The following is a 13,512-nucleotide window of genomic DNA, read 5'->3' as shown; positions in this document are numbered from 1 at the left end:
AGCCTGTGTTTGTGTAAAGCTTGCGTTGTCTTCTCTTGTGCAAGAAGCCCAGGAGGAGAGGAGGAGGCTGTGCAGCAGGTGGACAGAGAGCGATAGAGAGAGAGAGCGATGGAGTGAATTCCTTGTAAAGGCAGCTGGGCAATGAGGCAGACAGAAGCTAATTAGAGAAGCAGCCTCCTTTACAACTCCCCAATTAGATCAGTTGTGTGTGTGTGCAGGCAGCAAATCAGCTGGCTATGACAGAGTCTGAAAGGTGTGTTTGTTCGTTCATGTATGTGTGTGTGTGTGTGTGTGTGTGTGTGTTTATCTCTCAGCACGAGGCATCTCACACACTCCCTCCTCTCTCCTCCTCATTTGGCTCACTCACCCAAACAAACCACACGCTAATTACCATCTCTGGAAAGCCACTTCTTCCGAACAAGTGTCAATTGGATGACAATTTGCAAGCGACACTCTAGGAGTGCGGATGTTCTGAAGCCAGACACGTTTAATAATGGAAAGCTGGTTATTATTGTACACAATGCATCATGCGCTGATGAGGAGAGCAGAGGAAAGGCATGAGGGGTAGAAAAGTGAGAGAAACTCAAACAGTGGTTGTTGCTGAGACCCGAAGTTGAGGAGAGTATTTGTGAAGGCCTGCTCATTAAAAGAGGTATAAGCTCTCTGTTTCACTTTTTGACTCCTGCACTCTTGATAATGAAGACAAAGAGTGGTATGTTTAAGTCACATCTCATCCCTCCCCTTTACCGGCCTAATCAGTGTTATCTCATCACCAGTTCAAGGTCTCTGTGAGTGCGTTTGCATCAATAATATATTGTATGTGTTGAATGAGTCTGGGTTGAGTTAAGTGTGTGTCTGATGTGGGTTTTTGTGTGAGCGTGTGTGTGCAGAGTAAATAAGATGAAGATGCTGCTTCCCGCAGGGTGCTATCTATGCCTCTCTAATGTAGGACAGGGCTTCATTGGATTAGAAAAGACTGACTTGATGTGTGTGTGTGTGTGTGCACCCAGTCCCCTGTTGCTCTTCTGCTGCTCAGGGCATAAATACCTGTCAGAGACAATTAGATCCTGATTGATTTTCTAAAGCTCCCTTTGATTGTGCCAATTTCTGTCCCCTTTCACCTGCAAATGACTACTCCGAGAAGAAGAATAGGAGTTGTTCAGGTTTTTTTTGTGTGTGTGTGCTGGAAAGCCTTGTGAAGGTCAGCCAAGTCTAACAGTGCTCCCTGGGTCACTTGTGACCTAGACCTGCAGCATTGTAGAGGTCACCTTCATTTAGAAGACTTGGAGCTGTGGTTCAGGGACACCCAGGAGTCTTTTGGCATGACATAAATCACGCATTTTAATTTCACTTGAGTTTTATTCTGCAGAAATGAATGACATCTGTATAGTGACAGTGAAGACATAAACAGGAAACTGAGTGGAGGACAAATAGGTAGCTGGATAGAGTTGCAATGACTGCCACTGTGACAAAGCATACATGGTGGCCATTCGACTGCCAAGACAGTCCAGTAAAGTACAGTTAAACAGTACAGTAACTTAACACTAACATAAACAGTTTCATACAAACATGCATACAAAAATAATGTGTGAAGTTCAAGCTCAGACTACGAATGAATGTGACATGTGAAGTTTATAGCAGATATACAGTCGACTGTCAACTATTTTAGTAACCCATGTAAAATTGTGATATTTATATACCTCTTCTAACTAACATCTAACTGTTTGTGTATGTGTGTGTGTGTGTGTGTGTGTGCAGAAAAGAAGCCCAGAAGAAGCTGAAGTCCCACTGAAACACCAGCTGCTGCAGGTTATAGTGAGAGTACTTCAATATCGAATGCTGCTCACAGGTAACATGCAAACACAGATACATGTGATAATCTTTACAGCACGTTATTTTGGCTGAATAGTGGCCACTGTGGCCAGTAGTAGCAAAAATGGGATAATTACTGACTCAGTAATATAAATTAGTCAACAATTTTAATTTAAGGTTTGCTAGCATTAGCTAATGTTAGCAACCATTAGCTAATGGTGATGTACCAAACAAATGTACCAAACCTTTAGTGATGTACCAAAGGTTGTAGCAGCAAATTTGGTTTTATATTTCACAGGAAACACACAAATGCTGGAGCAGACAGGAGTGTTAGCATAATGTTGTGGATTAGCCTTGTGTACCAAACAAGCTGCATTTTACAGACACCACTTTGCCACTATTTTAAAGTGTATTTAAATAATGTGCCTGAGTGCTATATGTTCATGTTTTGATTCATTTTTTGTGTCTTCTCCAGATTACCTGAACAACCTCTCTCCTGACTCTAAAGAATACGAGGACACACAAGGTGAACCCGGAGCTCTGTGATATTCATAACCAAAACCATAACAGTGGTGTCTTTCCTCCAGTCAAAGGCATACTAACACATACACACTGGATCCGGCCATGTTTGTTCAGTCACAGTCACTGAGTGTGTCTTTATTGAATTTGGTTGCGCATAAATCTTTCTTTCTCTTTTCTGTGTTTGTGTTGCAGCTGCCTTGGTGATCGTGTCCGAGGTGGCAGACCAGGCCAATGACAATCTGAAACAAGGGGTGAGTTTACTCTGGATACACTCCATGTGTTTCTAACTTTCAGACTGCTTAGCTCCCGTTGAGTTTGACATATTCACAGCACAGTGTGCCGTCACGCGTTTTCATGTTCTGCTTGGCAATGAAAGCAGTTTTCAGACGGAGATGGAGCGTTAAGAAGTTAGACAGATGAGTTTTTCCTGTGTATGAATCCCTCTTCTAAATGAAATGGTGGACTGAAGGAGAGATCTATCCTTCTTTGGTGCTGGCTTCTGCTGTTGATGAATGCAAGGGGCGAGGAAAGATGATGTCATCAGAAAGTCCCAGGTGTATCATTACAAGGGGAGCAGTGTTAAGGGTGGATATGACTTACGCTCCTCCTAAAACACGAGCAGCTCACGGAGATAATTCACCCCCCACCCACCCCCAACTGCCTCTCACTGTCAAGATCTCCTGTGCCTCACTTTGGCTTGCCTTCTCTGTTTATCACACTCGCTTTTTTCTCCCCTATTCTATGAACCTACACTGACACACACACACACACACACACACACACACACACTCACACAGAGACTGACATACAGTGGAAACACAGACTCCCTCTATCTGTGCACCCCCCATTCAGTTTTCAGTATTGCATCCCTTCCCTCCTCCCTCCCTTTCATTCGCAAACAGACAGGGACAGTTTCGTTCTCTGCCTTCTCTTCCATCTATCACTGGCTAATCTCTCTCTCCATCTCTATGCTGTCTTTGCCCCTCTCAGGAGAACCTGCTGCGTCTGGTCCACATAGAGTACAGCATCAAGGGCAAGAGGGACCTCCTGAAGCCCGGAAGGGTGAGCATCGTGTATCCGTTTCTGGCCACTGTTACTGTTTCCCCATCAAAACAACAATTTGTTCTGTAAAACACAGCAACATATTGTTCAGATGTAATGACATCTGAAGAGCAGCATCTGAAGGTCTTCACAGGGCCTGAACCATAGTTGATGTAAGCAGTGATGTGACAGTGTGTGTGTGTGTGTGTTGTTTGTTTTGGCAGATGTTTGTCAAAGAGGGCACACTCATGAAGGTCTCGAAGAAAAGCAGGCAGCCTCGACACCTGTTTCTGGTATCTGTCTTCTTTTCATAACTCTTTCAGACACGTTATTAGACTGTGAGTGTTTAAGCCCTTAAAATACTGTTTTCCCATTTTGTTTCCTGGGGTATTTTCAAAGCTAGTGTTTCAAATTTTGTATTGTGATGCTAAATAGGCAAACAACAAATCCTTCATTAAAAGAACCCTGATAATTCAAACCACTAAGAATAATCTGGACCTGTGACGTGACACTCAGTAACCTCCTCATCTGCTAATATAAAGTATTTTTTGTGGGTAACTTAGTTTTTGTAATTTTGTTATTTATTTTGCTATTCTGAAGTTTCCTTTTGTCAGTCCTCTCAGCTGTTACACTGCCATATGATATCTGATGTGCTGTCCTACAGAAAAGACAAACAAAAACTGCTTATCAAATACATTAAAAGACAATTGGCAGTTTTATGAGAAGGTTACGTAACACTCAGGACATTTCTTGGCCGGGCTCAGTGACTTCCTGGACTTTATAGTTTTCTGACAACCTCTCCTGATGGTTTCTGTGTGGATTAATCCATTCAAAACCCTCACAGTCTTGTGCATACATGACATATGTGCTGACTTTTTCTTCATATCTAATCAACTAACTCATCTCACTCTCAGCAAGAAAGCAAATAAAAAATAAACAATCAGTATATCGATATTTGGAGATGACAAGTTTGAATCATTTTCTACCTATTTCCTAAAAATTCAGCTTCACTTTTGGATGTCCAGTAGAGTTTGAAGCTCTGTGGGTTTGAACAACATATGGATGCACAAGATTAGACTGTAATGACCAAGGGGCTTTCCACTATAGTGCATTACAGTAGAAAACACCTGCAGTATTACTGAAGCAGAGTTGAAAATAAAGTAAGCTTTGTCTGCAAAAATAAGGGGGGGGGGGCGTTGAAGTCGGTCTGTGAGGTAGGTGAGGTTAGGAGTCGGGGAGGCCAAGGCTGTGAGACCTTCGCCTGGCACCACACCCACCAAGAAAGGGCCTCCCTCTCAGCTCTTCTCCTCTCCTCCCCTCTCAGGACTTGTTTTCCAGGGCCCCACTTCCTTACAGGATGTTTGGTGTGGGTCACTGGATGCTGGCTTCCTGTGTATTGGGAGGGGACTGACAGCAAAGTGAAGGCCAGACACCCTGTAGAATGCAGGGAGGAGGAGGAGGAGGTAATGGAGAAGGAGGGGTGGTGGTGCTACACAAACACATAATGTGAAATAGTGAAGCCCGTTCTATTGTTCCATGAGCAATCAGTGCTGTCTCATGTTGTGAATTATGCTTGAGCTGCATATCCGCAGGAGCAGCATGTAAGATTTTGGCTTAAAGTAGTTGATCCAAATAGAATATAATGTGAAGATGTGGATTTGTTTATCTTTTATCCTATTTTTTTGCTCCATTCCATCACTCTCACAGTCTTTCCAAATAGGATTGCAGTTAGACCATACCTGAAAAGTGTTGGTGGTTGATACTTGAAGGCTGTTAGGGTTATATAGCCATTTGCTGCCTTGAAGTGGACAGCTTCACTGAGTCAGGCGTTATTTATGGGCTTTAAAGGAGAGCAAAACCAAACAACAGTGAAGATGAAAGCCATCACTCACCTTAGCGGCACAGAGAAGCTACAGCCATGTCACAAGCCTGGGCTCAAAGAAGAAAGAGAAGTGGGATGAATGAGCGAAGGAAGGGATTAGAAGGAAGATGAAGATACAGAAAGCTGCTGGAGGGAAAAGAGTGTGAGTGGAAGAGGCAGGTGAAGGAGGTGACTGGTTAGTGGATTGGATGAAATGTCAATGTTGAGAAAGTAAAATGTCTTAGGTGCCAAGGGGTCACATAGGTACATGTTGTGTGTCATCTGGGAAAGTCATTAACTTGGAACTTGCTTAGGTTTCTGTGGAAGGAATCTTTGAATAAATGAGCATTGCAGGGTGGAGCGGACGAACTGCGGTGGCTGCAGCCCAGAGGTCGGAGGCAGGGCTCGGGCCTGGCTATCATGCACTGTTTTGTCTCCAGCCAGTGAACCCATAACTGCGACTGTTTGTGTTGTTGTTGTTGTGGTGAAGGTGGCCGGTTCCACCCAATTCTGATTCTCAGCGTAGCCTGAGAAGGCTGGGAGGGCGAGGGGAGGCCTGGAACCCAGAGCAGGGTGGAGAATTCCTGGATGCTGCCTTTATGGCCCCAACGGATGTTTAGAGCACACATTAGGTGTGACCGATGATGTCATCTCTTTTGTCTGGGAGAAAATGAAATACCTCTCATAACACAATGGACTCTCACAGTGTTCAGGGGATCACAATACATTTGGTCTGACAAGCAAATAAACACTTCTAATGCCTTATTTTGTTGTGTGCATACATGGGAATTTTGTGCTGAGGGGTTGCACAGACATGTGTGAACTCTGTGACAGGAAACATGATCCAAGCTCCTAGCTGAGCCCTTAAAGTTGCTTTCAAGAAAAAAAGAATAAACAAAGAGGTCTGTGCTGCAATTTTATATATGTCTGTCAAGGTAACACCTCCACCTTGTGGTAATTAGAGGGTACTGTGTTCTGAATAGCTGGAAATGGAAGCTTCACTCATATTTGTAACCCAAAACTATATTTCTCATTAATCTGCGATGTTATTTGATTGAAGAGCATGATGAACAAATAAAAGAAATCCAATATAATTTACCCCTCGCTTCTTTCTCTGTTCTTCATCAGATGAACAATATAATGCTGTACACCTACCCTCAGCAAGACGGAAAATACAGGCTCAAGAACACACTGTCTCTGTCAGGGATGAAGGTACATTAACGTTCCCTTCGCTGACAAAATCTCAGCTCATCTCCAGCTTGATCTCTGTACATAATGTTTTTTGGCTTAACTCCGATGTGTTCTTGCTGCGTTTCTCTCTCACACACACACAGGTGAGCAAACCTGTCCTCGACAACGTGCTCAATTGTCTTAGGATCGAGGTGTCTGACATCACTATTACGCTCTCAGCCAGGTGAGCTTAAACATTGTGCACACCTTTCACCTGTTAGGCTCCTGTCGGACTCCAGACTGGGAGTCTAAAGGCTTTCAGGTGTATCAGGTGTGACTGCTGGTCTGTTTCTCTCTTCAGTTCAGTTGGTGAGAGGGAGGACTGGTTCCACACATTGAGTCGAGCCATAGCAGACCATGCTGCAGGACTCTGTACGTTTGGTGGGCCCTGCAGTGAGGTGAGAAAAGTTCAAGCTTCAGTGTGTAGGATTTAGTGGCATCCCACAATGTGTTCCTGTGTTTGGATTGGCCATTCTGAGCTACTGTAGACATATGGTGGTTCAAAATTCATTCCCTTTGTGGATATAAAAGGCTGATTCAAAGATGATGGAAACACAACAATTATGATAAACAATTAACATACTTACAAATCTTATATTCCATTTCTGCCTCTAAATGCAAAAATCTGTTATCTTCTTTTGACTAACACAATAATTAGGTATGTTTTGTCTTGCCATATGCTGTAACATCTGCTTATAAATTCTTCATGCCATTCTCACCTTGTCTGGCATGTTGTATGCGTCCACAGGCCCGTGAGAAGTTGTGGATGGCGCTGGGGGAGGCTGCTCCTGTACTGGTGCCAGTTTCTCATGTGATGATGTGCATGAACTGTACATCTGACTTCAGCCTCACGCTCAGACGACACCACTGCAACGCCTGTGGCAAGGTGAGGTACACACAGACCTGCAAAAACTGCTTTAGCTTGTTTGTGATCGGTCTTTACTACAGTCTTGTTTAACTGCACTGGATGCTAAGTACTAACATAAAAGGAAATCGCCAATGTTTCCAACCCATGATTCTACGTTAATCATTTACTGAATGCTTTAAAGGGTCAAGTTGGTATTTTTCAATTTGTGCCCTATTTTACCATGATTTTGTGTTTAAGTGACGACTATTACTAAAACTACTACTGCTGCTGCTATTATCATTACAAAGTTAGTTTAATTCATCCATTTAGACAGAGACAGAGAAGTAAAACATTACCTTTCACTGACTGTTATCAAGTCTTCTGCAGGTGAATTCACATGCTTGTTTTCATGAGAGTTCAGTGTTTGCAGGAACAGTTGGAGGGATCACTTTATTGCTTAGCATAGCATAGAACAGAATAATCAAAAGTGCTATGCTAAGCAATAGCATAGCACTTTTGATTATTCTGTGAGAGAATTTATTGTTATTTCTCCTTTTAGGTGAAATGTCAGGAGGTCAAAGATAGCTCACTGAAACTGGATGCTGTTTCTGTGGTATGTAAATCTTCTGTATTTCGTCTCTGAGCAGGTGGTGTGCCGTGCTTGTTCCAGGAACAGATATCCACTCAAGTACCTCAAAAACAGGGTGGCCAAAGTGTGTGACCACTGCTATGCCGAACTCAGGAAAAGAGGTGAATCTCAGCTTTATGTGTGGAGGGGTGGCTAATATCATGGTGCGTTTCTTCCTCTTTGATGTGGTATTAAGGGAGTGTGTTTGCAGGTGGCAGCGTGTCCGGGGCATGCAGTAACTCCAGCCCGCGGACTCACCGGGCCAGCCGTCCCCTCTCTGCTGTCTTCCAGAGCCTGCAGCCCCCGAGTTTGTGGAAGAGCAGGAAGAGTAGCTCCCCTCTGAACCAGGTGGACTACACCTCCCATCTGTTGTGTGTCTTTTCAGACATGCGTTTGACAAGAGCCAATTTCCAGCTCACAATATATCACGCACTTAGAGGAATCACACCAATTCCATTTTCACCTTTTATTGTAAATACAGTCATGAAGGCTAGTAGTGTTTGAATAAAAACATGCTCCCCTCTCAAACATAATTGCCTTTTGTAATGTGGTATGTAATGGGCTTTACATCAAAAAGATCATTTTATACATAAAAGACATTCCCTGACCGGGAATCGAACCCGGGCCGCGGCGGTGAGAGCGCCGAATCCTAACCACTAGACCACCAGGGAGTTGTTTTCCCTCATGCTACGTTTGTGTACTGGAATGTCTGGCATGTATGACAGCTGATCAGCTGTTGATGCTTGTGTGTAGTGCAAAACAGCTGCCATTAGGGTTCACTATCTACTTCTTCACCCTCCTTCCTAGATTTGTTATTCTCACTTTCAGTTCTTATTAAACGTTGTACTGGGTTTTATGATGTCACTGAAGGTTCTGGTTATATAATCTTGTCTTCCCCCCCAGTGTATAATTAATGTTGGTTTGTGTGGATCTAATTCACCTTGCAGGGTGGGCTTGCTGTTGAAGGCTCCACCATGAGCGGCAGCCTTCAGCGCCGGAAGAAGAGCAAGAGGAAGTGGAAGCGGCTGTGGTTTCTCCTCAAAGACAAGGTGCTCTACACCTTCACAGCCCGTGAGGTGAGGGGGCACAGAGTCTCCCACACCAGCCCCAAAACTCCCACACCTTTCACAACCTTTTGTCTATACTTTTTCCTCTTCATACCTGGCCAACGCAGTAAAGCTCTCACATTTCCACCGCTCAATCTTTGCTATTGTGCACAAGACTTGATGTGACTAATGGAAGGGATTCTCTGTGCTCTCTCTGTTTCTTTTGACAAGTATGCATCTGCGTGTTGCACTGCTTTGTTCTTCTTGACTTGGCATGATATTCTTGTTATTCGCGTATTGTTTCGGACAGCAAGAGGGGTTTGTTAACGTGTACGCCTGTGTTTGGTGTCTTCACTCCGGTTTGCTCAGGATAAAGTGGCTTCAGAGACTCTACCTCTGCAGGGGTTCACCGTCAAGCTGACTGAGCGGCCAGAGGGAGAGGAAAGCAGTAACGTGTTCCACCTCTACCACAAAAAAACCCTGTACTACACCTTCAGAGCCGATGATCAACACACTGCCCGCAGGTTAGAACTGGATTTGTTTATACAGGCAAGGTGAAGCCTTTATTGCTGCATTGCAAGTGAAGTTTCTCTTAAAAGCACATTCCCTGACCGGGAATCGAACCCGGGCCGCGGCGGTGAGAGCGCCGAATCCTAACCACTAGACCACCAGGGAGATGTCTGTTTACTGTTTGTTACCATTTGTTGCATGTGTGACAGCAGGTAGGTGGGGTAAATTGCTCTGTGTATACAGCTCTGTGTCTCCGAAGTGCACTTTCCCTACACTCCAAAGAGAGTGAGATCATCCCTGCATGTAGAAACCTACATCTTTCAAACCCCAACTGAAAGTGTGTAGTTGCCAAACCCAGGTCGAACAGAGCGGCTGTTTATGTTGGTTAAATAGTACTGTCTAGAAAAGTGGCTTAGTCAAATAAAATCAATGGAGCGTAAAATGAACTGTGGTATTAAAAGGTCTCATGCTCCCTTTTCTTATGTTTCAGATGGGTCAATGCCATGGAGGAGGCTACTGTTTTATAGCACCTGCTAGAACTCCTCTGAGGAACACAACATAGCTACCTGCTGCATCTAAACTCACATCATCAGTAAGGATTCATCACATCTGACCTGGAATATTATGTGTCAACACCAGGGGAATCAACTCTAGACAAGGCTGCCACCCAGTGGTGTCAGAGGGGCACCACAACGTGAAAAGAAGAGGTGTAAGTGGAAGAAGCCCTCACTGTTCAGGAGCAACGCCTGTTCTAAAAGCAACATTTTGTTCTCTCTGTTTCAATTTTTTACGAGGAAACATCCCACAAAAGAGTTTTCCAAGTAAACTTTTTTAACTTTGCTGTGTTTTGGTGCCTTTTCTTCTGAGGTTCCACTGGATTGTTAGACCACTCTTTTGCTTCTGCAGGAGAACATCACATCCCTCCTTCTTTTTACTACAAGAGACGCTTACGGCCTGCGTTCTGTGATGGATGTCAACATCACTTTGCAGAATTATCCCAAACTAACTTTGCTCCATAGTAGTATTCTCAGCTAGTAAAAGGGAAAATATTGGTGACCTTTTTAGAGAGATATTTGGTATTCTGAATATATATTGTGAAGTGTACACTGCTGATATTAAAGTGAACTATATGATTTGTTTGTATAGAAATGGTGTCACATGATGTTCTGAGTAAGAGATCGTTTTAATCATCACAGTGTGTGTACATTATATTTCTTGTGGAGTGTTACTCTTGTATTGAACCCATAGAGCTATGACATGAAAACCAATCAGACGCATTTCTAAACAGACAAACACATCTGAGGACACCTTGTATTTGAATCTGTTGGTTCGTCGTAAAAGTTTTGAAGTGCCAGTTGATTTCTGCCAATTGAACGCAGTGCAATTTGCAACTGATGATGAATGTGCCTGAGATGATGAGATTTACTCCTTGTTCGTCTTTTTTGTTATCACAGTACTGTACTGCTGTCATGTCTCCAGAAGAGACCTTGATAATATTTGGGTTTTTAAAAAAAAAAAAAAAAAAAAGTACTCTTATAGACTCTGATCTTCCAGTATTTTGAACAGTTTGGTTGAAGATAAGGATATACTAATGTGCCACTTTTAGTAATGTGTTTTTCATGTTGTGTATATGCTTCTGGGTAAAAGCATACTTCAGCCACAAGGACTTAATGGAACCTGCTGAAAAAGGCCACTGTCATACTACCTACAAACGGTCAGTGTTAGACTCGTCTGAGCCGCTCATGTCTTTAGCAGTAGGAAGGACACTGGAGTTTTACGCTTCTGTTTTCACATAATCGGACTACATAATTTCTCTTAGCTAACCTACCTAAAGGCGCCATGTGACTTATCAGCCTGTCAAACTGCATCATTTCCAAGACACACGTGTTTTTTTCCCCATCAAGTACTGTTCAGCTTTTCTACCGGCTTCCCGCGTGCCATACCTATAGTGTTACAATGGATTGTACCTCTTGCATATAGTGCATTGTAAATGTTTATGTATATAGACACATATAGAAATAAACTCCTTTAAAAACTTTGCTTGATGTGCTCTCACAGTGCAGAGCTGTGCTGCCTCCGTTTAGACATGAATCTGTTTTATTTATTGTAAAACATGGACCCATTTAAAAAAAAACTGAGAGGTTCACTCGTATGGTAAACTTAGGGCCATGACTTGTATAATACATGCATTTAATGATAAGATGTTCACATTTTTGTCTTTCTACTAAGCCTCTCCAAGTATATAAGGAGGCAGAATTAACCGAGCAGTTGTAATTTTGAGCCTCACAAAAGCAGTGCGTATTGTATGGTAGTTGTGATGATTCGAAGTGATTTGTACAGGTGTTCAAATTGTGCTTATTCCCTGTGATTGATAAAGACTAGGAAAATGTTAAAGTAAGTACATAATGTACTTGTGTGTCTCCGTTGTTTGTGGTATTGGCACAGTTTAGTTAAATGTCTCTTTCATCCAGCAGGGGGCAGCAGTACATCACGCCAAGCAGATCTCATTTGAACTGCATCTGATACGCTGATGGCTGAAAATGAGAGATTTCCTCCTGCATGAATCGATGGAAACTTGAAGTATCAGTCTTGTATCAATAACATGTTCTGCCTGAGGCAGGAAACAAGAAAGGGGAAAGAGTACAATGATACCATATGCCAACTAGTGTGACATGTACTCAATAAGGCATTCCTTTTGTGCTGCAGGTATACTAAGGTCTGTCTCTCTCTCTCTCTCTGAGAATCTGAGAATGTAATGATCCAATTTCAAGGTGTAATATGGAGATCCCCTTTAAGATCTTTTCACTAACAGACATATCTGAAAATGGTCTTTCACACTTTAAAATCACATCTCTTCATGAAATGAGTGACATGCATAAATACAAAAGTGAGTGACAGTGATTTGAGTTGATTCTGGGCCTAGCATGTTCATTTGGAGAAACTTTTAGCTTTTTTATCTCGTGATGTGGTGAGTTAATGTAATGAAAAAGTCAGATGAGAGGATCAAGCTATCACAGAGACATGCTATGAGAAAGTTTTGATTTACACCGATCAAAAAATCAGTGCTGTGTCCATTAACAGCCATATGTCCTCTCCACATCACCCATTAAGAGTGTCAGCCAAACACGTCTTTGATGTCCTGAGGTTTCAGAGTATCTTGTCAGCACATATTATTTCAGGAACTCAAGGACTATGATGTTGCCTTTAAAAAAGAATTACCGGTATTTTGGTTGTCAAGTCATTTAATGTACATAAGTCAGATCAGAATTTAAAAATATTGCTTTTCACCCAAGGGAGACACTCTAATTTTAGTTCAAATTAAGGTGACTTATTTGTATTACCCAGAGGGGTTACACATCATTACTGTTAACTGTTGCTTTGTTGGCCAAATCTGAATTCCCATCCACTGCCAGCAGAGACCCTAATCAGCCCTTCTCTTCTCCAGGCTTTTCACTTCCCAGCCACAGCCAGACCGCTGCGTAATACGAGCCATCTCAGATAAGTTAATTAGTTATATCGAAGAGTTCTACAACAACTGAGTCAGACAGCGATGGACCGCGACCAGGAAAGCAGTGGCTAGCATGAATATTTAAAGACAAAGAAACAGCACAAAACATTTTGGCCTATTTCCTTTTATTTCTTTTTCAACATCTGCAATATTAATGACTGCAAGTTAGCCAGAGCAGGTCCAATTTGAGAGCTTACTATAGGAAAGAAAAAAGGATGTGGCTCTAATTTATCAGCCAGTACAGGCCCTTTGATAATTTAAAAATGGCATTTGGTTCACTCATTAATAATTTTTAAAGACCGTCTATACAGATAACAAGGAAGAAAGAGAACAGAGGAGAATGTTTGCTGAGGACACTGTCACTGGATACAGCGATCACAACCAGATCATTTCCAATTAGACGAGCAAAGATGAAGTGATAGCACAACAGTCAGAAAGTAGGCAGAACAGAAAATAGGAAGATTGGGGTTGCTCTAGATACATGATCCCAGGAGTGTCAATGACCCA

General features: G+C 42.7%; 1 protein-coding gene and 2 non-coding genes across 4 annotated transcripts in view; 1 reads left to right on the top strand and 2 right to left on the bottom strand.

The window, feature by feature from the left end:
* The window catches only part of fgd5a (FYVE, RhoGEF and PH domain containing 5a), a 31,466-nt gene extending 19,575 nt beyond the window's left edge, over nucleotides 1–11,891 (top strand). Inside the window, exons 8-21 of one of the 2 annotated variants that reach the window (XM_046384536.1) lie at nucleotides 1,759–1,849; nucleotides 2,288–2,338; nucleotides 2,527–2,585; nucleotides 3,325–3,396; nucleotides 3,600–3,668; nucleotides 6,365–6,448; nucleotides 6,571–6,650; nucleotides 6,768–6,864; nucleotides 7,215–7,352; nucleotides 7,961–8,063; nucleotides 8,153–8,289; nucleotides 8,889–8,990; nucleotides 9,357–9,511; nucleotides 9,988–11,891. In XM_046384536.1, the coding sequence (XP_046240492.1) occupies nucleotides 1,759–1,849; nucleotides 2,288–2,338; nucleotides 2,527–2,585; nucleotides 3,325–3,396; nucleotides 3,600–3,668; nucleotides 6,365–6,448; nucleotides 6,571–6,650; nucleotides 6,768–6,864; nucleotides 7,215–7,352; nucleotides 7,961–8,063; nucleotides 8,153–8,289; nucleotides 8,889–8,990; nucleotides 9,357–9,511; nucleotides 9,988–10,024 (1,275 nt within the window). In that variant the 3' untranslated portion in view covers nucleotides 10,025–11,891. Of the gene's footprint in view, nucleotides 1–1,758; nucleotides 1,850–2,287; nucleotides 2,339–2,526; nucleotides 2,586–3,324; nucleotides 3,397–3,599; nucleotides 3,669–6,364; nucleotides 6,449–6,570; nucleotides 6,651–6,767; nucleotides 6,865–7,214; nucleotides 7,353–7,960; nucleotides 8,064–8,152; nucleotides 8,290–8,888; nucleotides 9,018–9,356; nucleotides 9,512–9,987 lie in introns of both variants that reach the window. The other variant, XM_046384535.1, reaches the window with a different exon arrangement.
* trnae-cuc lies at nucleotides 8,541–8,612 on the bottom strand. The gene has a single exon. It is a non-coding gene; the product is annotated as a tRNA-Glu (tRNA).
* trnae-cuc lies at nucleotides 9,591–9,662 on the bottom strand. Its single transcript has one exon. It is a non-coding gene; the product is annotated as a tRNA-Glu (tRNA).
* Nucleotides 11,892–13,512: the final 1,621 nt, after the last annotated feature.

The sequence above is a fragment of the Scatophagus argus genome, chromosome 3 (genome assembly GCF_020382885.2).
Source record: "Scatophagus argus isolate fScaArg1 chromosome 3, fScaArg1.pri, whole genome shotgun sequence".
Classification (NCBI taxonomy): domain Eukaryota; kingdom Metazoa; phylum Chordata; class Actinopteri; family Scatophagidae; genus Scatophagus; species Scatophagus argus.
This window is presented reverse-complemented; position numbering and strand designations above follow the sequence as displayed.